General features: G+C 34.2%; 1 protein-coding gene across 4 annotated transcripts; it reads left to right on the top strand.

Moving 5' to 3' along the window:
* The first annotated feature begins 9,151 nt into the window (after positions 1-9,151).
* On the top strand, positions 9,152-14,277 carry LOC141658737 (uncharacterized). 4 transcript variants are annotated; one of them, XM_074465594.1, is made up of 12 exons: positions 9,152-9,444; positions 10,548-10,601; positions 10,763-11,012; positions 11,096-11,187; positions 11,275-11,329; positions 11,563-11,624; positions 11,773-11,844; positions 12,356-12,409; positions 12,714-12,966; positions 13,324-13,412; positions 13,512-13,566; positions 13,877-14,277. In XM_074465594.1, the coding sequence occupies exons 1-12, from the start codon at positions 9,331-9,333 to the stop codon at positions 13,969-13,971; spliced, it is 1,245 nt and encodes a 414-aa protein (XP_074321695.1). In that variant the 5' UTR covers positions 9,152-9,330; the 3' UTR covers positions 13,972-14,277. The 4 variants fall into 4 exon arrangements, with proteins under 4 accessions (XP_074321695.1, XP_074321693.1, XP_074321696.1 ...); XM_074465592.1 differs by having other exon boundaries at positions 10,548-10,664; XM_074465595.1 differs by lacking the exon at positions 12,356-12,409.
* Positions 14,278-27,946: the final 13,669 nt, after the last annotated feature.

The raw sequence follows: 27,946 nt of genomic DNA, 5'->3' as shown, positions 1-27,946 counted from the left end.
GGTCTCCGCCTCGACAACCGCAAAGAAACAAGGTAAAAGTTATGTGCTTAGCCCAACCATCTTGTTTCGTGATATCAAGTGCTTTCGTCTCCACGTTAGAATATATATGCCAAAGACATAGCAAGTGAGACGAACTGAAAAACAATGGGAATCGCGTTCAACAAACCACCCTCGCAATCGGTAATAATAGCATTAGGTTGAACGGCATCATTGAGCGGGGCCTTGATTTCCGTAGTACCCACAGATATTTCTCCTCGGACTCATGCGTCACAAGAGCATACGCGATGACAAAGCTCTTCCCGACGGGTGTGACTCTAACCATCTCAACAAGCGGAAGACGGTATTCATTTGTCTTGTACGTGGAATCGATCTGTACCACATAATAGTATGATCGAAACATCTTAACGGCTTCTGGATGAGCCATGAACACGTGGGTTAGCTCATCGGTCTCATGATCAGTGACCCAATAATGAACGTACTTATGCTGAACCGCAAGTGCTAACATCTACAGCCGGTTTCTCCTTCTCTTTCCTCGCCCTTACTTTTCGAGAACGGTTGTAGATTTGTCGCCGATTAGGTCTTGACTTTTCCGGATTCCGCTGATGCAAACCCGCACTAATAATTGCCGGTCTAACGTGAGCTCTAACTTGGGCATCGATATAAGCTAACTCCTCGTCATCAAACTTTGCAAAGTATCTGTCGCCGTCACAATACAACGTTAAACCATGATTATGAAACCCGGATCTCATCACAAGCTGCCACTTATTCTCTTCTAATTCAACAACTTTCATTGAAAATTTGCAATTGCACCACGCGGTAGCCGTGTTACCCCTCATTAAAGAATCGGCATCCTTATTTACGGGACCTTTTCCACCCATCCGACAAACAAAATAACGTTGTCTCAAATTCGTGTTACGACCAACTTTCTTGTTGCTTGCTTTTTTTATACCAAACCCGAGTCGGAGCCCGATCTCATATGCCCAATTAAACGCTTCAGTACTAGATGCAAAAAATCTGGTAGTCGTAAAATGATCTGAGTAATCAATACCGTCTCCATCGTTAATCACCTGCGCACGCATTTCGATAAATTAGTTATTAATTAATTATTTGAAACGGAACGAGTCGGAATAAATAACAAATAATATAAAAATAATACAAAGACGGTAATTAGTTATTTTATACAAAACGAGTCGGAAATATTAAAGATAAAAATTTAATATAAAGACGGTAATTAATTAATTCAATTGTTTTATAATACAAAAACGGTATTTAATTATTTTATACACAACGAGTCGGAAATATTAAAGATAAAATATAATATAAAGACGGAAATTAATTGTTTGAATTGTCGGAAACTATAAAAAATAATAAAATATAATACAAAGACGGAAATTAATTATTTTATACAAAAGCAGTCGGAAACAAAAAAAAAAAAAAAAAAAAAAAAAAAAAATACACGGATTGGGCCCTGGGACGAAAAAATTCCTTCGTCCATAATGGGCCTTGGGACGAAGGAATTTTTCGTCCGGCCCAGTATTGGACGAAAAATTCCTTCGTCAAGGCCCATTATGGACGAAGGAATTTTTCGTCCAATACCTGGGCTGGACGAAAAATTTCTTCGTCCAGGCCCAGTCCGTGTAATTTTTTTTTTTTTTTTTTTTTCAATTGCTTTTTCAAATAAATCCGTCACAAAAACTATCATAATTCCGTCTACATTCATGGCATCTATCCTAATTCGGGATTCAAACGATAATAAAACATAAATTTTTAACAAAACTAAATCGTATACTAACCTCGTTACTAGCTTCATTGTTGGAATCGTTGTTAAAATCGTTCCCGTTCATGTTTGTTAATTACAAAACCCGACTTCTTTTTTTGTTTGAAATTTTTTAGTGAGACGATGACTTGTGTTTTAGTGAGACGGAAATGGCATTTGTGTTTTGAGACGGAAATTGCATTTTGGTGAGACGGATATGGAGTTATGATATGGAGGGCAAACTTGGAAATTTACGTTAATTGTCGACGATATTTAGTAATTTGTCGACGACGTATAGCAGGACCCATTTAATTGGGCCGATATATATAATTAACAGCAACTCTTCTATAAGACCGGCCTATAGCATAGGACTGGCCCAAAAGGAGAAAAGCTCAAAGTTAATATATAATTACGTTCATATTTCAGTTTTATTTTGATTACCCGATATCTTATAATGAATACCGACATATTTAAATATACAAGTTATCACGATAAAGTATTATGTTACAAAAATAAACAACTTTTTTACACATTTATTAACTTACCTAGTTGGGCTTTGTTCCATTAGGCTAGTCTTTTGCTAAAAATGGTCCTATAGAACAATTTGTGTATAATTAATTACATAAATTATTTTATAGGACCAATTTATCAATATAAGATTAGCCCAACAATCCAAAACCCAACTAAATTAGTTAATATAGTTGTACAATTTTTTTTTATTTTAATAACATAATATTGTAATTTGATAACCTCACATTTAAATATGTCCGTATTTATCCTAAGATGTCGAGTTATCAAAATAAAATTAAGTGTTATATGATATTTTTTATACCGTCACAGCATTGGAATATAATTGTTGAGGTCTCTTCCCATATGTGTGTTAGGAGAATTGATCCACATCGGTAGAATAATAGTGAAAGGACTAGCTTATAAGTAAGTGGACTACTCTTCCTATCATCAATTGGTTTTAGGATGTAACCCTGCTTGCTTGTGAGACGGTTTCATGCACCTAATTCTATAAACCCGCTGCGGAGGACTCAACAATAATTATGCTCATTTACATGCTTCTATGTCAATGATAACGCCTATTATTATAGCCCGTGCATTTTTTTGCACGGGTTTAAAACTATTGGTTTATTAAATAGGAAGTTGATTGAAAGATTTGTTCGGTATGGTCCCACTTGGTGTCAATCAATTTTGTGTTAAAGATTTTATTAAATATGAGAAAAAGTTGAGCAATCTTTCGTGCCTCTATCAATTGTGTGTACAAATATTTTATGTACTTAGAAAGATTTTTTATTTCCTAATTGCCTCTTTATTAATTGTGTGTCAATCAATAAAAGAAAATTTTCAATAGGGGCCCAGTTTTGTTATCAATCAACTGAGCGGGAAAACTTTAGCAATCCTTATTCTTTTAGTTTAGTGGGGATTGATGTGCATGCATATACGGTGAACCACATTATATTAATGTGCTGATTCTGATATTATTGTAATGTTCTGATTCTGATATTTATACAGGTGTGGACATAAACATATATTGATGATGAATGGGTTGTGTGACCAGTCTGAGATTTTATTGTGCCTTAATTATTAATTTATTAATATAAAGGTTCGATAGCTTGGTTTGTTATCGTTCGGGGTAAAGTATGTTGACTATTGTTTTGCTTTCGTTGTCTTAATGATAAAGCAAACATTGTCAACATTGTTCGCCTATGGAGAAAGTAGAAGTGCAGATGGTCACAAGTATAATTTTTGGACACTTATTATAATTTTTGGTGTTCTGTAATTTTTACGTCTTTAGATTTAATTTAATTTCGTAAATTTTGTAAATTTTAGATTTTAGATATTCTTAATTAACCTTTCATCGTCGATATGAATCAGTGAATATAATCTCTATGTTCACTAATTATTGAATTTAAGAACAAAGTATTAAGAAATTAAGAATAGACATTTGAATAAAATTAATCAAATAGGAATTGAGTGGAGGAGAGGAGAGGAGAGAGGATAATTAAATGGTATATAAAACGTTGTGGGTCTCATATGCTGCCAAATTGCTAAAATTTTTCGGCCAATGGGAAGCCTTGAAAAAAACTTGACTTTTATACTATGTAGATTATAGTACCTAGCTTTTACTTCAAAAGATGTGAGAAAAGTAAAGGATGACCCATTACACACAATTGAAAAGATATCAAGAGAAGTATAACATATTTTTGACGGGATAAGATATTTTTGAGTTTGTTCAAGTTTAGAAATTAGTCATTTAAAAGGGATCGAGTTTTGATCTATCAAAGCTCTGAAGTCCAACCTGTTGATAATCATGTGTCGAAACAACTCGAGTCCATATGAACTATATACAAATTGCTCTGTTGGCTTCTAGTTTATGTCTATTATTCGATCAATTTTACTATGTCTAGTTCAAGACAATTCACTATGCAATGCAGTGTGGACTGACATGAACTACTACTTTGTGACATTTGACTATATTTTTGATCGTGATACAATTATGCTAACTTGAAATTAAAGAAGATAACAATATTTGACACTAAACTTAGTGTTTTTTGTCAGCCTTCTGTCGATTCAATATCAAATCGTAAAATTACGTTTTCCATTGTATTTAATTTCTCTGTAGGATAACCGAATATTCTACATCACGTTTCAAGCCAGACACTTATTATGAGTTGTGACTAATCACATGCTACAAATCTGTCGAAATCTTAAAATTGGACGACCTTGACTTGACAGTGTAAATCAAACTACTTTAATGAATGCACAACACCTTTCATATTGGCTTGTTCAAGTACATATGTACTACTTGCATGTCATATTGTCAATAAAAAAATACATGTAAGCAAATTAATCATCTTATAAGCAGATTACAAATACTAATCACGTGATTTAGAGATTAGTAAGGAAAGAACCGGAGTTGGTTATTTCACCTCATAACTACGAAGGTTAAGTTTATTATTTAATGCATAAACTAAAAATTAAATTTTTTATTTTGTAGCTTTATACTATGAAAATTATGAACAATAAGGAGAAATCAACATGCAAACAAACTGAAGAGGTTAGGCTTAAGTAGCAATGTAGCACCTTTAAGATCCAAAATTTATATGAAGTTCAATTATATTGGTTTTCAAAGCACAATAAAACGAGAGCGGATAAATGTTAGGTGTTCAAAGCACATTTCACATGACCCATGGGGAATTAAGGATGAGTGATAATATAAAATTATTCTTGTTTTTAACTTAATTTATTCTTTTTCGTTCTTAATTTCTTTTGTATCCATTTTTTTTTTTTTCGAATACATATAATACTACTCCGTATGAAATATCTTGAAATTAGTAACTTATAGTTAATGCATATTTTTATTTTTATTGTAGAAAAAGTATTTTGATTTAATTAAGTTCAAAGTTAATGGAGGATGGATGGATTTTTGAAGGAAAATAAGTGAATTAAATTAATGTCATATAGTAATAAGGAAAATTTGTCATGTTATAGGCTTATTTGGGCTAGTTGAAACAAAAATTAAGAGTCAGGATTTTGATAGTGTTCTTGCAAAAATAGGTGGACATTGGAAGGGGATTAATAATAATGAATATTATCATGGTGGAAGAGTATGGATCATTTGGGACCCTCAAATTTTTGTTGTGACAGTTCTTCATAAAAATGCTCAGGTGATTACTACTAAGGTCTTGGAAATTGCTTCAGGGGATACTTTTATTTACTCTGTTGTCTATGGATCCAATGATGAGGGAGAAAGGCTAATTTTATGGGATCATCTTAAGGACATGAAGGATAGATACCATGGGCCTTGGGCTGTTTGTGGTGATTTTAATAGTGTCCTCAACTATAATGAACGTATTGGCAGAGAAGTTGTTTGGACTGAGATTGCTGATTTTAGGGAATGTGTTGACTATTGTGGCTTAACTGATATCAAGAGGCAGGGAGCATTTTATACGTGGAACAATAAGCAAATGCCTGCTTCTAGAAATTTTTCTAGGATTGATAGGTTTTTGATCAATTCTGAGTGGATGGGGATGTATCCCGATTCTTATGCTCATTTCCTTCCTGAAGGTTTATTTGACCATAACCCATGTGTGTGCTACAGAAGAAGTGTTAGGACTACAAGGAAGTCTCATTTTAGATATTACAACATGTGGAGTATGGACCCTAACTTTCTCACCGTGGTACAAAGATTCTTGGTGTAAGCCGGTGATGCAAGGTGGACTCTAATGTATAGGCTTGTGAACAAGCTGAGAAGCTTAAAAGGACCACTCAAGATGTTGAACAGGAATGGGTTTGCTGATGTTGAGAAATCTGCTGGTATAGTTAAAGCCTTGTTGGAGGAGATCCAAGTACAAATGCATAATAATCCTGCTGATCAATGTTTACTTCAAAATTTGAAAGAGATTCGCCGAGTCTTATAGACATCTCAGTAAGATTCAGCACTCTTTTCTCAGTCAAAAAGCCAAAGTGGATTGGATCAAATTTGGTGATGAGAATACAAGCTACTTCCATAATACGATCAGAGCTAGACAAGTTCACAATAGAGTGCTGAGTATCAAGGGTGTTGATGGAGTGGAATATAATACTTGTGTTGGAATAGAGACGCTTTTTTTTCGATTATTATAAGAGTCTCTTAGGCACCTCTCTTCCTACTTCTGATGTTCATGGGCCTACTGTTAGGACGGGTCCTCTGGTGACTGCTGCACATCAGAGCATGCTGCTGGCTCCTGTTACAGCAGCTGAAATCAAGGAGTGTATGATGGCTATCCCTGCTACTAAATCACCTGGACCTGATGGGTTTTCCAGCCAATTTTTCAAGGACTCTTGGGAGATTGTGGGACCTGATGTCATTGAGGCTATCCAAGATTTTTTCAAGTCTGGTAAGTTTCTCAAACAAGCTAACACTACTACCCTCACACTGATTCCTAAGGTTGCAAACCCTACAAGTGTCTTAGAATTTCGCCCTATAGCTTGTTGCAACACGGTTTATAAAATTCTGTCAAAAGTCATGTGTAAGAGACTGAGTAGAGTTCTTCCTGATATTATTTGTGAAAGTCAAGGTGGGTTTATAAAAGGGAGAAATATTGTGGAGAATGTGCTTATATGTCAAGACATTGTGAGACTTTATAATAGAAGGGCTGCCTCCCCTAGATGTTTAATCAAAATTGACCTAAAAAAGGCCTATGATTCAGTGGAGTGGAAATTTTTAAAGCAAATGATGAAAGCCCTGCAATTCCCTCCTAAATTTATTGACTTGGTGATGGCTTGTGTGACGAGTCCTACATATTCTTTGGCTGTTAATGGCAATCATTTTGGATTCTTTCAAGGAAAGAGAGGTCTAAGGCAAGGGGATCCCCTCTCCCCCTTGCTTTTCACTATTTGTATGGAGTATTTGTCCAGAATTTTGGGAGTGGTGGCTCAACAGGATAGCTTCAGATTTCATCCTTTGTGTGGACATCTCAAGCTGAATCATCTGCTTTTTGCAGATGATCTTTTGTTATTTTGCAAAGGTAATGAAAATTATATTATGTGGATGCTGCGTGCATTCTCTACTTTCTCTGAGGCATCTGGACTAAGCTTGAATAAGAGTAAGTCAGACATTTATTTCAATGGTGTCACCTCTGATGTTATTGATCCTATCTTGCAAGTTTCTGGTTTTCATAGGGGATCTCTCCCCTTTAAGTATCTAGGGGTCCCTATTTCATCCAAGAAGCTGACCAAAAATGAAGGTATGAAGCTTTATTGAAAAGATTGTGGCTAGGATTAGGGGATGGGGAGCCAGGCATTTAACCTATCTTTGGAAGGGTAGTACTTGTTAATTGTTCTTTGCAACTCTTCATTCTTATTGGGCTACTATCTTTCTCATTCCCTCTGGTATTTTAAATAGAATCAATGCCATCTGTAGGGATTTTTTGTGGAGTGGAGTGTCTGAGTATAAGAAAGCACCTAATATAAGTCGGATGATTGTTGTTATCCTAAAGATGAAGGGGGCTAGGTATAAAGGCGCTAAGATTTGGAATAAAGCCTTGCTTGGGAAGTATGTGTGGTGGCTTGCAAACAAAAAAGATCATTTATGGGTGAGATGGGTTAGTCATGTGTATATGAAAGATAGATCTTGGACTGATTACATGGCCCCTACAGATTGTAGTTGGTCATGGAAGAAGATTACTTTAATTATGAAAACTTTTAAGCAAGCCTACACCCACAATAGATGGCTCAACTCTCCTAGTGAACACACGGTTGCTGCTGGTTATACCTGGTTGAGGGAGAAGAAGCCTTTGGTAGAGTGGAGATACTTATGCTGGAATAGCCTCAATCCTCCAAAATGCTCTTTTATTATGTGGGAATACCTGAAGCAGAGGCTACCTACTAAGGATAGGCTACTGAAAATGGGACTCATGATAGACCAAAACTGTCCTATTTGTTCAAGCTCACCTGAGAGTCATGATCATATAGTTAATGAATGTGTGTATGCTAAGGAGTGTATCATCATTCAGTAAATACCGCACATCAATTTGAGAACGGGATCCGGTTCATCGGTATTTCAGCAGGAAAGTCACTAAACTTCAAAGGAGATTTTTTGGTGCATGTCATGTTGCGTTAATTTTTTTGGATTTGGAGGATCCGTAATGAAGCAAGACTGGATATGGTGGTAAGGAGGCTCGATGTAATAGTCAAGCCGAGTATGGATGAAGTCAAGACTCGTTTTTTGAAGCAGAATACTAAGCCTCTGAAGATAAAGGATCAGACATGGTTCCAAGCTCTTGGGACTTAGTTTTATTCTTTCATTCTTTATTGTTTTATGTATTCTTTTTTGTAGCTGGATAAGAATGATGTACATGAACTCTTATTTTTTGCCTGGTGATATATACTTAACTTTCCCCAAAAAAAAAAAAATTTGTCATGTCACATTTAAATTTGTTGTTTTAGGTACCCTTTTTATTAGATTGTATAGATATTATGGTTTGTTTTAAGTATTTCACAAAATCTCATTGAAGACGGGCGCTATCCGTCACAAGCTTGTGACGGATACCATTTCCTCTCACAAAATACCCATTGAGAGGTGAGTGTGAAGCACCTTGTCCCCCCTCTCCCTTTTTGTGAGAGGTCGCAAGTTTGTGACGGGATTGACCCGTCACAAGCAAGACTAGCCGTAAGTATTTAGAGTATGTGTTGTTTCCTCTCCATTTGACCATTTCCTTCTATTTTCTCTAATAAAACAAATTAAAATCGTTATTTTTTATTTCTCCATTAGACAATTAATTGATAGATTATCCCGAAATAAAATATAGGCATGAAATTAAAAAAAAATGGAGAGGGGAAAAGAAACAATGAGAATACAAAATGTAACAAATTGGTATAAAATGGAAGCCTAGCCAGCTACATTGTGTTGATCTATAAAACTATAACTAACAAATTCTTAGTCGGTAATGATGAAAACCGTTTAACTGCAGCCAACTTATATACTGATACTCCAATACTCGTACTTCATATTCCATAATAATCAGTTGATACAATTGTATACACATTTGTTGCATTTTTCATCTCTCTTACTCTAGCAGTTGAAAATGGCGGAGAAACTCAACAATAACAATAATAATGTGGATATTTCTGCAGCTCCTCGTCCTTTCATTTTCATGATTGAAAACTTACCAAATCATCAACAAGATGATCTTCCTGGGGTGACGCTCTCTTTTACCTTTAATGCTTTTTCCATTATTTTAAACTAGTTTTGTTTTTTTCAAGATTATGACATTATTATTTACAATACAAGCTTCGGATTTTCTTTATGATGTAATTGTTCGAAAATTTTGACATTTTGCTGTGCTTCTGTGTTACGTTACTTACGTATCATGTATTCATGCTTACTATATATGAGCCATGACGATGTTAATGAATAATGGTAACAAAATAATCAACGAACGAGTAACATAATTATTCCCTGCTGATTTTGCGTTATTGTCAATAATAATTACTCATCACTATATTTACTAACGATTCTTGACATTACTTTTTTCGTTATTGCTCTTGGATGCCCATAAACCTTTAGTAGTATACTCGTCATCAAAATCCGTCACGTTGCCAAGGCATCAGGTTTTCTTGATACGGTTCGTATACTTGTATTAATCAATTTCTTATGCGGAGTATTTTTTAAAAGGACTTTTTTTGGTCCAACCCCAGGTTAATCAAACCTTATTTGTCCCAACTCAAACCCAATGTGAGATGACTCGTGACTCGTGACTCATGACATATAAATATATAAAGGTTCAAAACGCTAGTTTGTCAAAATCTGTTACTGCCATGGGTCCCAAACATCAATTGGTTTCTGCAAATATTTGCAAAAATCCATGGATTTTGATACTCGTTACATAGATTTATCATCTTCCGTATATATTGTTACCTTTTAATTTCATTCTTGTATCCTTGAAGCTGGGAGGATGAAATATTTATCAAACTTACTAGGGTTTCTGATGTAATTTGTCAAAATTATGTGCATAGATGATAGATCCATGATGAGGTATGTGTATGTCATTTAAATTATGTTCATCAATGGTTTAATATGCAAATACACCCTTTGCTCGAAACCCCGTTGCGGCTTTGAAATTCCATCTAAATTTTAAGCTTACGATTGAAACCCAATCAACTATCAAAGTAAGACACTAAGACTTATCCTGGATCAGTTTTCTTGTCAATTTCGATAACAAGTGTCTGGGTTTGTTAATTAATCAGTTTTGGTAACAAACATGTGTGTTTTCTAATGTAATCTTCACATTTGGTTCAACAGACTTATCCTGTGCTTGCTGTCCACCCTCAGAATTACGCTACTGTCTATGGCCCTGTAAGTAAGACTACAATTCATACAATAGGCCCCTTTATCCCCCCATTTGCGAGAGCCCTTGAGGTATTAATGGTGTTGGGCAGCGCATCAATATGAAAATTTCCATTTGGTATGGAGGATGCCTCAATGTAATGTTTTGATTGCATTTCTGCATGTCACAGGTTCTGAAACAACTTTTCAGCAGTCCTCTTTTCAGGAATGGCAAAATTGGAGAGGTATATTTCAATTTCCCGGTTAAAGGGTGGTTCAAAATTAACCTAAAAGCAGCTGATTTTTGGGTCAATGTGACACAAGAGGAGCTTCAAGATGTTCTACCTTCAATGCTGGACAGCACTGATCATGAAACTTGGTGCCTGGTACCAGATATGGTGCAGGTCATGACTAATTTTCCACCTGATACCCGTGTTGTAGGTTCGTTTTCTTATGCCATTTTGCTGCCCATCATCAAGCCTGTTTTAATTGGTCGACACTTCTCCTAATTTGTGTGAGATCAGGCTGTTTGGCCGGTGAAGAAGCCATGGGTTTGAGGGCTTTGTCCGAGTATATTTCAACCTCTGTGAGTTGCAATCAAACTTATGCATTTGTGGTAAGCTTGTCTCTTGTCCTACTTGGCATGTGTTTAATCGCATCATCTTAGCTCTAGAATTTACATTTGCATGTCTCAATTGTGTAGACTCGGTTATGCTTTGGTGGAGAACTGGATGAATTCATCGAAGAACACGTTGCAGGTATGTCTAGAATTACTCTACTAGTTATCTATCGTATTTGTTCTATGAATGAGCCATACATGTGTTTGGGTGTCGACTGGAAATTAGCACACCGGTAGATCTGGGTACCTATAAAACAAAGCTCCTTTCCAACCATGCATTACTCTAAAGAATGGGAACTTTGCCTCTGTGTGAGGTTGAATTTGCGTATTCACCTTTAATCCTTGTTTGACCTGCTCGCTCTATCGTTTCAGTATCCAGTGCTCCTTGGAGGCCATTGATTCATGAAGTTTGCGATAAGTTGTGTAACATAAAGGTAAGACGTGTATTACTTTATTTGATGCATCCCGCTCCTACTTTATTTGGTTCATTAACTTGAACAACGTTATATAATTTGAACAAATATGACTAGAGCTATTCCCACATTGTTCAAAATATCTTACCTTACTATTCTCACTTTGAAGGTCAGTCGAGCTCATCCAGTAATCTTAATCATCGAAGAGCTACCAAATCTCCAAGAGGATGACATCCCTGGGGTAAGGTTTATTATTTGTATCACATATAATACTTCAGGATACTATCATATCCAACAACATACCTTCCTTGACTTCTATAGTTTCTTAATTTAAGGGTGAAATAGGCGATTGGTATGTATATGCTCAGTAAATTGTTTGGCCAGCTATTTTACAAGTGTAGCAGTGAGGGACTATAAAGAGCGCAGGTCACATATCTTAGAGACACTAGCTCATGCCATTGGTTTTTTTACTTGGGCTACTACCCCGAACGTTGTTGTGTGAACTTTTGTACTTTTGAATTTTGATTCCGCGCCCATAGCTCAAATATGTTTGCCTTTTTACTCCCACAACCATATAGTTGTCACTGAATGCTTTCATGAAAGAGGATCACAGTCAGAGGAATATAATGGAGATTCTACCATATCCTGCCATTGGTTTTTTACTTGGGCCATTTTTTTTGTCTATTCATTTGATCTTGTAGTATGAACTATGCTTGTGTATGTTTAATTGTTTACTCCTGTCTGATTTGCAGAGTTATCCTGCAATCAGTGTCCAGCCTCATAACTATGCTGCTGTCTACGGACCTGTTAGTGTTTAAACCTTCCTGTACTAACTTATTTAACTATTTCAGTTGGTTTCCTTGAAAGTTTTGTATATGAGATGATGGTCAAATGGTGCCAATTTTGTATCTGAAAATATGAAATTGTCGGGACTTTTTAGAAACAGTAATATAATAATCATTGTTTTGATAAATAAAAATGACGATTTTTATGTCGTAGTACTAACTCATACTTGGAGAAAAGAACTGTCAAAAAATAAGTTAACTACTAAAGTTAAATATGGACTAAATCTGGGAGTAAAAGTTAAATATGGACTAAATCTTGTAACAGGTTCTGAAGGAAGTTTTCGGGAGCCCCCTTAATAGTGACGGTAATATCGAAACTGTTTATGTCAAGTTCCCAGCTGAGGGATGGTTTAAAATCAGCCCAAAAGCAGCTGAATTTTGGGTCACTGTAACTGAAGAGAGGCTTCAAGACATGTTACCTGCTATGTTTAGTAGCAACAACGATGATGACAGATGGAGCCGAGTAGGTGATATAGCACAAGTGATGGCTAACTTTTCGGGTGTTGCCCATATCATAGGTGAGTCTACTAAAGTTTTGTAAGCCCATCTTTTTTATATTGCACAATGCAAGCTAAATAATTCAATCAAGATTCAAGACACTTATAAAGTACATAATACTCTTTCCATCCAATTTATTTTGTTCTCATTTGACTTTCGTGATCAAACAATTGTCGGTTTGATCGATTTTGATTTGGTAAATCAAACATGACAAAGTCTACTTGCATTTAATGAAATCAATGCTCAAAGTGGACATCGATTGACTCAAAATCAAATGGTCCATTACCAAGCAAATACAAGTGCTTCTTATTCCTCTGAATCCTTTTTTCCCCCCGTTTTGTCGTGTGATGGTGTTTAAAGATTGTTTGTGCCTTTAGGCTGTCTTGCTGGAGAAGAAGCAATTGAGTTGAGGACTCTGATGGATTATATTGCTACCGATCTTAACGATAAGACTAAGGTTTTTGTGGTGAGTTTTTCCTCCCTTTTTCTTTCTACCATTTTCTTATTTTGATGCTTACACAATGTTAGCATTGGCCTAACAATGACATCTTGTAATGAACTCAAGACTCGGCTGTCAACTGGTGGAGAGCTGGATCAGTTCATAGAAGAACATGTTGCAGGTATGACGTAATTGTCTAATTTTAGGTCCACCCAACCTCACAATTTTTAGTGCAAAACAGAATCCTCAACTAAAGAATGCAAATGTAGTCGAGTGGCAGGGGGAGTCGATGAGACCCCACAAGGCACAGGTTGTGGAGCTATGAATGCAAATCTTACTGACTTTGCTATAAGACACCCTGTCCCTACTTACTATGATTGTTCGTGAATTCAACATCTAAACCCCCACACCTTAATAATCCGCAATACTAGAAATGTAGTGTGATTAAAAATGCAGGTGAATTTATTTTGTTCTTCTCTCTTGTGCAACAGTTTCCACAGGCCCCTGGACGCCTGCTGTCTATGAAGTGTGTGACCAGCTGTTTAAAAGAATGGCGAATCGAAAGCGCACCTCTACTGACTACTGATGCTCGCTCACATTCTCAAGCTAATCTGCTTATAGTTTCGTCATCAAGGAAACGTATATATAGATATAGACATATATTTGCTAAGATTTGTGATGAAATCTTGCTACTTCAGCTTCTTTAAGATCCTTCATTTCTTTTGGGTGGTTTTACTTCGATCGAGCAAGTATGAATGTGTGATGCTTGCATAGGTTAAATGCATTCTCTTTTTGACAAGAAAATATCCGAAATTTGTTGAGTTATTCTCTCTTTAGTTGGGGGAATTATCACATCAAAGTGAATATAAGATATTTCAAATGTTTTAATGCACTTAAATGGTAATCTAGCCTCATTACTTTGGCTAACCGTGAAATTAAACCCTTCAAGTTTGGATTGTACTAATTAGACCCCATGAGTTCTACAAAAAGTAAAATTAAGCCCCTTGTCAAAACCTCATGAGAAATTCATTTTCTCATACCTGAAAAACTTAAATAATTTACGTTTTATTTTTATTTTTAAAAACAAAAATCAGAATTTATAATTTTAAATGTAAAAAGATAATACTTTTAAATTATAAAAACTGAAATTTTGTTTTACTTCATGATTTTTGAGAAAATTGTTATTTTCATTACGATATATCTCTATTACCTAAGAAAAACATTAGGTAGTAAAAAAAAAAAAAAACGGAATTAAACTATTAACCTGGATGGAGAGAGATTATTACAAATTTATAATGGAAGAGTTGGATCCCTAATCCCGCAATTTTTAATTCTTTAAATTTTTCGCTTTATCAAAATATTCTTGTGTTTTTTATTTATATTTTTGCTTTCATTATTATTCACTATGGTAAGGGTTATATTTTTTCATGGACATGATTTCCTCAATTATGAATATGAATGACCGTTATACCCTTGTCATTTCTACACCCCTATTTTCCCTTTGATTTCATCATTTCAATCCAATAAATCTCCCAACTACTCACTCCAACCAAATACCAGTCGGACTAGCCACCGTAGCACCCAAACCACCGGAATAATATTGCCTTTAATCCACCGAAATGTACCGCTGCAAACAAGATAACTGATACTCTATTGCATCGGACAATTTTTTGACAATTCAGCAAAGAAAGGCGTAAACATTGAAGAAAGAGGTGAAAACAATACTCTGTAGTAGCAAAGTGCAAAAGACTAGTAAAAATGGAAAGCGAATTCTTTATCACAAGCATGTAGACTAGTTCTGATCAATGCAAATTTAGCCTCAAAAGGAACTTTTCAAATGCAAAACTTCCTTCTTCCCTCGTCAATCCATAAAAGATTGGATAAGATTAATAGAGATTTTCTCTGGAACAAGAATCCTTCTCAACGATCCCCTAATTTGATTGGTTGGCAAAAAGTTTGTTTACCGAAATCTTTGGGTGGACTAGGAATAAAAACGTCTGAGAAGCAGCTAACAAAGCTCTCCAAATGAAACTCTTATGGAAAATTCTTATGGATAAGGAAAATATATGGGTCAAAGTGATAACTAAAAAATATTTGAGAAATTGTTCACTTTTTGACCATAAGCCAAACTCAAGTATCTTCTTGAAGCGTAAGCTTATGAGTCTTCAAATCTCTTTAGAAAAGGACTAAGATGGCGGGTAGGTAATGGTAGCAACATTAAGTTTTGGTCTGATAATTGGGTTTTTTCACACCCACTTACAAGTAGTATGGTTGATGATGATAGTAACCGTGATCCTAATCTTTTGGTTAAAGATTTCATAACTTCTGGCAAATAATGAGATGTTTGTAAATTGTCCGACTTAGTGAATAACGATATTGTTAATCGATTACTAACATTCCAACGCCACATAATGATATTCCGAGATACCCTCATTTGGGGGTTGTCCGTAGATGGAAATTTCTCTACCAAAACAGCAACTTGGTTAGCGCAAGGTTTGTTCGATCAAGCTCTTGACAAATGTGAATTTCAGTAGATTTGGAAATTGAATATTTCTCCAAAATTGAAATTTTTTCTTTGGAAAGCCTGTGTTAACGGCCTTCCAACGAAAAGTAGACTTCTCAAGAGTCATATTGATGTCCCACCTCATTGTGTTCTGTGCAACAATCCTATTGAAAACAAAGATCATTTCTTTTACGAATGTCCCTTGATTGGGTCTGTCATCCAAGACCTGAACATTATTAGTTTCAACGAGTTTTTATCAAAATATGATAATATTACAAGTCAAAGTTTTCTAACGAAACTTAATTATCTTAAAGATTTAATTCCAAAAGATGATTTCATTAAAATTATTTTTATTTGGTGGAATGCATGGTTTCATAGAAATGATATTATTTTTAATAATGTTAACTTAAGTATCATCAAACTTATTACTTTATGTAATAATAGCACTAAGACCTGGAATGTGACTAGATTTACGGATCTCAACAATCCCGAGATAGAAGAGTCAGCTAGAAACAACTCTAGTAAGGAAGAACTTTGGTGGGAAAAACCTAGAAACGGTTTCCCAAAACTAAATTTTGATGGATCGAGAATAGAAGGTAATAAAGCTGCGTTAGGATATTCTATAAGAGATCACAATGCTAAAGTCGTTTTGTTGGGAGCAAAAAAGCGCGGATCCAATAGTATCCTTGTTGCGGAAGCTTTCGCCTTAAAAGAAGGTATTTTAGCAGCTAAATACTTGGGAATCTCAAAGTTAATTGTGGAGGGTGATAATTTATGTGTTATTAACTCGATTCGAGGTACTTGGCAAATTCCTTGGGAAATTTCTAGTATTATCAAGGATGTGAAATTAGACCTTCATTTTTTCGATGAAGTGATAATTAAACATTGCTTTCGTGAAGTCAACAAGGTTGCTGACTTCGTGGCTTCTATTGGACATTCATGTCCAACTCTTTCGAGGTGGTTTGATAGCCGATGGCTTCAACTTACCTCCCTCATTCGAAAGGATGAGATAGGTTGGTCCTACCCTAGAGGATCAACCTAGTTTTCTTACCTAATAAAAAAAAAGTGCAAAAGACAAACATAAAAAGTGTAAATTGATTCCAATTTCTGGAAAGAGTAATAAGATTGAATTGGCAAGGTACGTAGTACAATTGAAGAGAAATGATAATTGAACCAATTTTCCCGTACCGACATGTACTTTTCAATTACGATAATTTATTCAAACCCTAATTTTATTAATCTTAATTAATTTAATCTCCCTAATTTGATATAACAGGGTTAATAAATTATAATTATTACTTGATCAACATGAGAATTAGCCTCCATGATTAAATAATTTGACGGATTTGATAATTTTTTGAGGAGGACAATTAGGGTGAGTTTGTTTATTTTATTTTTTTTAGGGAGTGTAAAGTATTGAAATTCATAAAAGCGTAATCTTTGTCCATGAAAAAACAACTACACTATCGTAATTAACATAAAGCTAAGTGTACAATTTTTCTCAACAACATTGAACATTCTATTCAATTTGTGTTGTTTTTTTGGATTTCAAGAGTTTATTGTTTCATGACTTGCATCGTCCTTGACCCCTTGTCTTCCGATATTTATATATTTGTTTTAACTTTTTCACTACCTCTCAAGTAGAGGTGGTCAAATGCGGGCTTGGGCTGGATATGTGTAACACCCCTTATCTACCAAGGCCTACCTTAGCAAATGGAAGTGTTACCATCTCGGTTGCCCGAGGCAAGGTATATCAAATAGACCATAAAAAAATGTTAAGTTAAAGTAAATAGATGTTTAGTCGATTACAAACCAAATTACCAAAAATCCAAAACTAAAAATACAAATCCAATAAAAAGTGATCATCTAATGTTGACACAACAGCGGAAGCTAGCTAGACTCGGCGATCCTCCCATCCATCCCGCGATAAGCTCAATCAACAAAAACATGCTAGATATCTGCTCACCATCCCCCAATAGATCACCGCAGGTTTTGCAACAATGAAAAGGGGTCAGTCAACTGCACAATAAAACATGACAAAAACAACAATAAACCATCCAATTCAATCATGTAACAATACCATCTCCAACCTTCAAGTACATTATCTGAATTGCACCCCCAGGTTACCCATCGCAACAGGTACCTACACGGCTACACCGCCAGTGGAAGACCGCAGCTTTGCCACCTAAACCCCGCTCATCGCAACGAGCGATCTCAGATCATTAATGTGCACATCCCTCTTGTGACGGGAGCCACAAGGGGCAAACATGGAGGTGAAGACCATCTCTCGACAATGACTTCACAATCAACACCAATAATGCCAACAATACCAAGTCACCTTAATACTATCACAATAGAAATCATACAATCATCACATCAATGGAAAACAATCATACAAAGGACTGGTAGGGAAACCTTACCTTATCCGCAAATGCGAAAAATAACAATCAAGCGAGCTAGAACTGCTCTTCTACGAAATCGTCACCTAACAATGATAAACAAACAATACTAATCACAACCATCACTAATTAACCATTTCCCAAAGACCAACCCAATCTAGAGTTTGCAACAAAATCGACTTAAAGCAAAAAGGTAGAAATCTAGGACTTACAAACTGATAGACGCGCGAACTACGAAATACGAACAACGAAATGATAGATCCTTGCTTGATAGTTGATTAGAGTGATTAAGGAGTGAATTAGGTTGTAAAAATGATTATGAAATGTTAATGACGACGGAAGCGTTTAATATATACTCCTTAATCATACTAATCAAAACCGCTCGATAAAACGATTCCGGACCGGGCACTCGACCGAGTACGCTCTACTCGACCGAGTGTCACCTAACTCGGCCGAGTACAGCCAAGGCAGTAGCCTGCCTAAAACGTACAAGACACATACTCGATCAAGTGCTTCTCACTCGACCGAGTACTCAAGGACCAGAAAAGGATAATATTACAATATGGGCCGGGCTCACGTTAATTTTTTTGGCCCAGGGACAAGCGGGTTACCGGGTTTGGGATGGGTTAATGGGTCGGGCCTTTGCAATTTTTTTAAAATGCCTTATTCGTACCCATTTTTTTAGCGGGTGGGATGGACCGGGTTCAATGGACGGGACGACCCATGAACAACTCTACTCTCAAGGTTTGACAATGATTTTTATCCCACTTTTTTAAGACATGTCAAGTATTTACTCTGTCCCATTGAGTTCTTATCTATTTCTATTTTAAGGAGTACGAAATATTATTTATTTGTTATCTATTTTTATTTTGGATAAGTATTAGACAAGTGGGTCAGTATGTGCAAGTAAACTCGCTTTCTTTATTTTGTTGGTCTATTTTGATTTTTTTTTTTCTCAATCTTCTTACAAAATAAAATAGATAACAATTCAGTAGGTAAGTAGATATTACTCTATATTCTCTTCCTCCTAATTTTATTATCTTCTTTTTAGTTTATTTATTCAAAGTTCATCCTAAATTACCGCGCTTTCTGTTGGAGTATGTGTCCTCAATAATAGTGCGATCACATGTTTAAATCTCATATTAAGAATACGTAAGAGGTGATTCATTTATATAGTCAACGGATCAACATTTATCAGTAATGATCAGCTTACTAGAGTTAGACATTACTGTCGTTTGACGGTGGTGATCAGTTGATCCCTTAAGGTCACACCTAAAGGATGATGCCCTAATCAGTAAAGTTGATTAATTGTATGACGATACAAGTTAATCAATTCCTTAAAATTGAACAATTCATTTGTGAGAGAGAATATTTATTTCTTATTGTAATGAGATTAAATAAGATTTATTTTAGTAATAGAAATACTTTATTACTAAAATCGATTATTGTTTGTGAAACAATTGAGATAAGAATGAATGGTTAATTATAATTGCAATATGTTGTGAATTATAATTATATGACCCATTTTATTTATGTGATCAAGAATCACTAGTTAATTTGTTGTATGTAATTTAATTAATTTATAAAATGATATTTATTTGATAAATATGCATTAAATTAATTAATAACATGTAAGATACTAAACGTGACATATAGTGTAATAAATGACAAATTGACAAAATAAAATGGTAGTCCATTTTATGTATATGGACCAAAATGTAGAGGGTTTAGAGGATGGTGGATGATTTATTTTAATAAGCTAAAATAACATCATTATGACACTACTTACCTAGCCTTACATGCCTAAGGTTTAGATAAGAACAAAAGGAAAAATTAAATGACCATATATTGGTCCTCTATCCTCCCAAAACCGGTACACCCTCCTTTACATTAGAGGATTTTTCTCTATTCATTCAACTTATGCATATTCCTTTTATTCACATGCATACACATCTCTCACATAGTTCATCTTTATCTAAAACTTGAGAAATGATAATCTAAATTGTTCAATGATATTACTAATATTATTAATATAATATATGAATATTAGTAATCAATTTTAAGGTAACTACTAAATAAATATCTAGTAAATATTATTTAGTAGTGATAAGGGCTAATCTTGGGTGCAATCAATATGAGGATCTCTACATTGGGATTTTGGAGGATCATCCTAATACTCATCATAGCTCAAGAACAAGTGAAGGTAGGAGACCTTACTTGTGCCCACAAATCCGAATATAACGATGTAAGGGACATTGTTTTCTTATTTAACCTCTTATTTTGTTATGCATGCACTAGATCTAAAGAACACAAATTAAGAAGTTAATTAGTTCACTATTAGAAGAGTCTAATAATACGTATATGAACCTTACAATTGGTATCAGAGCATAGGATGTTTCATGCATAATCGGTTATTGTTTTTCCGAGTTAAAATGTTAACATATAAAACTAAAAATTTGTGATTTATAAGAGTAATTCATGAAATCATGATGCATGTTATATATTATGGTCCTAAAATGTTTTTAGGTCATTTGTATGATTTATGGTAATTTATTGCTCATTTTAATGATTTTTAGTGATTTTATTACATTTTTATGAGTAAAATAAACTTTTATTCACTAAAAATAGTTAAATCTAACTAATGGTCGTGATATTTTAGTATGACCTCACATGAATATTTTATGTATTGTATGTAAAATTTCATATTAATGTAATTAATATTTCATGATTTATGATTTTTATGAGACAAAAATGGCATAAATAGGGGTTAAATGACTAAAAATGACTAACCTTAGTTTCTGACCTTGAAACATTTATATGACATCACATGCATATTTTACTTATTTTATGTAAAATCTCGTATTAATTTGATTAATATTGCATGATTTATGATTTTTATGAGATAAAAATGGATTAAAAAGAGGTAAAATGGTTAAATATAGTTAAACTTCGAATTGGACCATGATATTTTAGTATGTTGTCACGTGCATGATTTACACACTGTATATAAATTTTGAAATGAAATGATTTCATTTTGCATGATGTATGAATTTTTAGAGTAAAAGTGACATAAATAGTGACTATTTTAGCATAAATGGCTAAAACGAATTACATGGCACGAGAAAATTATTTTAGGTTGAATAAATATCCCACTTATCAGATCTAAATTTGTAAAATTGATTGGATTAATTTTTCTATACTTTAGATATTTTATGAAATAAAACCGATAAATTGCAACTATATTTTCTCGGAATTAATTCGAAAATTTTAACCATAATTTTTGATATTATGAGTGTCATGGAAATATTTCAGAATGTTCAAAAAATTTAAAATTCAAATTTTGAAATTATTGTAATTTAATTTGGATTTATTTCATAAATGTTTTGATTTTAAGGTCAAAAATGAGCATAAAATTAAATCAAGTTGAATTATTGTCAAAAATTGAGTGATGACTAATTTTTGAGTCCTATGAGTGTTAGTATAATTAACTTGATCTTAAATTTAATTTAAGTATTGATTTGTGATTTTAATAAGTTATTATCACGCATTTCTATAAAACCGGGTTATATAATTGATATAAGTTAAATAGGGCGATTTGGCACATAATTTGGCATGATAGATACATATTATAATGCTGCATATTTAAATTGTTGAATGTCTTTTTATTTATATAATTTTGAATTATGTAATTTTATCTTAGTATGGCCTTAGTTTTAATCGATATTACCCGTAATGAAAGGGAATATTGATACGGTTGTAATTTAATGTGATCTCGTATCACTTTTATTTTTACTAGTTTTTCATATTAAAAATGTATAATAGGAATAGCTTTGTATTTTTATTATTATTTGTAATCATGGAATTTCTTCAAAGACGGTGCCATTCGGAAAGACGTTCCGACGAAGATGGTGTTCTTGGGAGGCGTGTCACTTGAAGATTTAAGGGACCAAAGGAGTTGGTTTATGAATATGTAATAGATTATTTGATTTTCTATTTTAGGAATGCCATACTAGAAATTTATTATTATTGCTTTGCATTTATTTTAATATGTTGCATGCATTGCCAAATCGCCATAACAACACATGCATATCATATCGAGTCATCGACCGTGTCAATTATAATTATCGTAGTTCACCACTTTAGTTCACTTAAAACGTGATAGATAATAAATTGACAAGACCTCTCATTAAATAATAATTGAGAATTAGCCTTACCAAATAGTAGAAACCATGAGTCCCAATTTCATAAGGAAGTAGGCTCGGCTCACCGGAGTGCTAAACTTGTTACGTTGGGTAAGTGGGTAATAAAATGTTATTACATCGAAATTTGGATTGAGCTCAACGGAAGTATTCGTGACCGTAGTCGCATGTGTTCCGGGCTAAAGATAAATATTAAAGTAATTTTATCGACCGAGAATTCTAGAAGTAGAATCGATTAAAGAGTTAATCTACCGAATTATATTGACAAGGGATGAATCGGCTCACCGTGCCCGTATTGATATGAACTTGGATCTCGGGATCATTTATAATAATTGGGTAGAGGTCACTATATAAATGCTTAAAACTTGTTTAAAATGTTTACAAGTATTATTAAAACGATAGATGTTAATTATTTCCTTCATTTCCGTTTTTGTAGTTATTTATACGCAATGGATTCATCTAATACTCTTACACCAATCACCATTAATTCATGGCTCCAATCATTCGATAAAAAGTGCTCCGAGTATGACAATGATACGATTAGAGAATTATGCTTTGGCATTGGTCAGGATGGAAATCTTTGCTACATTACCACTTCCACACCTCCCTCTCCAATATTTATGCCTACCTCTTTGGTAAGAGAATCTTGTGAAGAAAATATCATTAATCCCAAGGCATCCTTGTTTGTAGAAACAAGGAGAAATTCAGTGGGAGTTCTAGCAAGAATGTTCTTGCAACTGAAAGGAGTAATGGTATAATTAAAGGGGAGGTAAAGATGGGTGAGAAACCCAAACATAATAATGAATTGGAAATGGGTAGTGAGACTACCACAACTAAGACCAAGAAGGGTGCCCAATCTTACGAAGAATGTCATTATTGTAATGTCATGGGCCATTGGAAGCGAAATTGCCCCAAGTATTTAGGAGATATCAAAGCTGGACTTACCACTCCAGTTAGGGTTAAGTAGTGTGGAAGCACTTAGCGAGGGTAACACGGATCTCCAATTCGCAAATGGAACTAGAGTAGCCGCCATTTCAAAGGGAACCCTTGTGATTGCCTTAGCTAAGTATTTTTAAATTGCATCTACATAATGGTGATTATGTACCCATTTTGTCTAAAACATTATTTCATGTTAGACATGGAAGGATTCATATTTCGCCATCAAAAACAATCGTTGTATTTTGTTGAAAATAGACATGGCTGTGAGCCAAGTCACTTATCTTAATTATATACATGTTTTAGACACTTCCAACTCAAGCAAAGATATCTACACAATACGATCCAAAAGACTCAAACAAGTAATCCAAATGTTTTATACATTTGATATTGTCGATTAGGTCTCATCAATAAAAAACGCATTAAAAAGCTAGTGTTGACTAGATTTATTGAACCATTTGATTTTCCATTATAGGGAATATGCGAATCTTGCTCCTTTGCAATATGATTCGTACTCCTTTTAGTGGTAAAGGGACACAAGCAAGTAATTTGTTGGGACTAATACATGCCGATGTATGTGGTCTAATGAGCATCACCGCAAAGGAGAAATTATGACTACTTAGTCACTTTTACCGATTATTTAATTAGATATGGGTATGTTTACTTAATCTAATATAAAAGTGAAGCATTTGAGAAATTGAAGAATTTCTAAATGAAGTAGAGAACCAATTGAACAAAGTACTAAAGCATTATGATCCGATCGTAGTGGCAAAGATCTAAGTAATGAATTTGATTTATTAAATATGGATTATGACCTAGTGTCACTACCCATAAGATCAAACTAATATGAGTCGGTTTGAGTTATCGAACTCAATTTTGGGAATTTGCAATCCAAAACGGACACGTTATTAAAAACGAATGGTCAACCCAGGAGATACCTGAAATAGAGAGTCTATTTAACATATGACATGGATCAGACTCGCATATGACATGAATCAAACTACCATGATAGAGCTGGTCTTTTATGTGCAAATACGACAGTCTAAAAAAAAATCTAATACCTCACCATATATGTTTGTAACTCACAAAGCTATCTCTTAAGAAGATAGATGTATTTCTAAGAGATAGAGTGGGAGTAGATTAGATCGTTACAAACATGTCTTATAGTTAATGTGTTACTTTTTGAAAGTAATGGAACTATAATCTATAAAGATAGAGTGAGAGTGTAGCACACATGTCTTATTGTTAAAATATTGCTTTTCGAAAGTAATGGTATTATGACCTTGTCCCAAATCGACCTTGTTACAAACGAACAATATCATTACAATCCAGTAACTCAAGAGTAGATTTACTTTAAGGCGAGGGTCTCCTTAAAAGTAAATAGAGCTTTAGAGTACCTAAATGCATAGATTGACATGAAAATGTTGATCAAGATAAATTATGTTAGGAATCGCCACATTTCATTTTGATGAAGAATGGCAAATGATACTAAAAATTCGCTTTTCTAAAATGGGAATTTAGAAAATGATGTGTATGGAACACAAAATCTTAGATAAAGATCTAAGAATTCTAAAATATTATGCGTAGCTTTCTTAAGTGATCCTAGAATGGTCTTAAGCAAGCATTAAAGGATTATATTTTTTGTTCACGTGATAATTGAGAATGATTTCATTCACATTGTTGAAGAATCATATACATGAAGTTAAGTGGGAGCCAGTATTATTTTTCCTATGTCTTATATGTTTATAACATATTACTTATTGAGAATAATGTACCAATGCTCTCTTCTGTGAAAGAGTTATTGAGAGACTAGGAAAAGGTGCGATGTATTCTAAATTTCTGAATCTATGTGAGAGAATATTGGTATAGAATCGAGAGTCTTATGGTGATAAGATCTTTCATATCTGTTTAACATCAACAAGGTTGAATAGGTTATTCATGTTGATGAAAGTGGAATTGCTATGAGAGAGTCATAGTCGTTCACTGAACCTATTAAGTTGTTGATCACATGAAATCGATTGCTAATGTTTCCGCCATTAGAACGATCTTGTATGCCATTAAATGCACACGCCGTGATGAATCATATGCTTGGAGCATCATAAGTCAATAACAAGTTAATTCATAAGATGGTATTGTGAAAGCCTTAAAGAACATCATTTGAGATTCTTGAGAAGAATTGAGGATTCGTTCATATGTTTGGATGATAAACTAAGTTGTGTGTTGAAGGGTTGCACAAACTTCAGTTTCCAAACCGAAAGGGATTTGTCGAAATACTGGGCTGTTTTGATTGACTTAGGAGTAAGAGACTGGAAAAGTGTTTTAGTTTCGACCATTGCAAATTCTGCAAAAGGAATCTAAGTGAATTGTGATAAAATGGTCAACATAGGGAATAAGAGTGAATCCCTATGCAAATGACTTTATCACAAGTTATGTGATAACAGTGGGAGCATCTTTCAAGTTAAAGAGCCCAAGTCTAGTTAGAAGACTAGACATATACTTAGATAAAATTCATGTTATTAGAAATAACATTGAATAGAAGTAAATAACAACTAATAAAGTTGGAATATATGGATATATGTATATCCACTTGCCAAGCTTTTATTGCATTTCAACAAGTGTAAAAGGTACACTAAAAATTATAAGATATGAAGTAGTAATAGTGTATTGACTATTCATATATGATAATCGCATTTATCGTTTGAGTTTTATTAAACTCATCCATTACTTTGTTATATCCAAATGGGTTGTCGAGACAAATTGAACCCCATTAAAGGGAACTGGATTGACATAGTATACGCCCCTGGTTACTTGAAAGAGGTGACGTCTCGAAGTAACTAGAGTGTGATGCGATTGATGGCAAGTTCAAGTGCCATAGAGTCATATGGGATGACTAGTCGATCACATAGGCATCAGTATGGGACAATCGTCGGCAAATGACCGCTTATAGAGTTCTGGTAATTCATAAAGCCTGATCGTGGCAAGAGCTGCTATAGTATTCTTATGAGTCGATTCTTTTGACTAGAGACTATTCGCCCAAGTTGGCACAAATTTATGATTGGCTTTGATTTATACTCTACGACTGTCGTAACTGAGGTCAAATGGGTATATTTTGGGCTATGATGAGCTGTGGCTGAACAAAGGGAATAGTGCGATAGAAATTGTCCATCCCTTATCAGGGTTGTTTGAAATCTCAAGGCCACTCGAGGAGTAGTGAACTGAAAATGCGTGGCCACGCTCGGAAGGTATCTACAGTAGATAATTCCGGTCAGACAGTTACTCTCCAGATCGAGGAAACCACTCAAGATATGATCAAATGCAAGTACGACCTGCGAGACACCTTGCATTGAGTGGGAGATTGTAATAGGACAAGAGAATTGGTGACGCACACTTGTCTCGGACAAGTGGGAGATTGTTGGAGTATGTGTCCTCGACAATAGTGCGATCACATGTTTAAATCTCATATTAAGAATACGTAAGGAATGATTCATTTATATAGTCAACTGATCAACATTTATCAGTAATGATCAGCTTACTAGAGTTAGATATTACTGTCGTTTGACGGTGGTGATCAGTTGATCCCTTAAGGTCACACCTAAAGGATGATGCCCTAATCAGTAAAGTTGATTAATTGTATGACGATACAAGTTAATCAAATCCTTAAAATTGAATAATTCATTTGTGAGAGAGAATATTTATTTCTTATTGTAATGAGATTAAATAAGATTTATTTTAGTAATAGAAATACTTTATTACTAAAATCGATTATTGTTTGTGAAACAATTGAGATAAGAATGAATGGTTAATTATAATTGCAATATGTTGTGAATTATAATTATATGACCCATTTTATTTATGTGATCAAGAATCACTAGTCAATTTGCTGTATGTAATTTAATTAATTTATAAAATGATATTTATTTGATAAATATGCATTAAATTAATTAATAACATGTAAGATACTACACGTGACATATAGTGTAACAAATAACAAATTGACAAAATAAAATGGTAGTCCATTTTATGTATATGGACCGAAATGTAGAGGGTTTAGAGGATGGTGGATGATTTATTTTAATAAGCTAAAATAACATCATTATGACACTACTTACCTAGCCTTACATGCCTAAGGTTTAGATAAGAACAAAAGAAAAAAGTGAAAGACCATATATTAGTCCTCCATCCTCCCAAAACCGGTTCACCCTCCTTTACATTAGAGGATTTTTCTCTATTCATTCAACTTATGCATATTCCTTTTATTCACATGCATACACCTCTCTCACATAGTTCATCTTTCTCTAAAACTTGAGAAATGATAATCTAAATTGTTCAATGATATTACTAATATTATTAATGTAATATATGAGTATTAGTAATCAATTTTAAGGTAGACTACTAAATAAATATCTAGTAAATATTATTTAGTAGTGATAAGGGCTAATCTTGGGTGCAATCAAGAGGAGGATCTCTACATTGGGATTTTGGAGAATCATCCTAATACTCATCATAGCTTAAGAACAAGTGAAG

The sequence above is a fragment of the Silene latifolia genome, chromosome 6, assembly GCF_048544455.1.
Source record: "Silene latifolia isolate original U9 population chromosome 6, ASM4854445v1, whole genome shotgun sequence".
In the NCBI taxonomy this organism is placed as follows: domain Eukaryota; kingdom Viridiplantae; phylum Streptophyta; class Magnoliopsida; order Caryophyllales; family Caryophyllaceae; genus Silene; species Silene latifolia.
The sequence above is the reverse complement of the archived record's forward strand: the minus strand, read 5'-3'. Positions and strand labels throughout refer to the sequence as shown.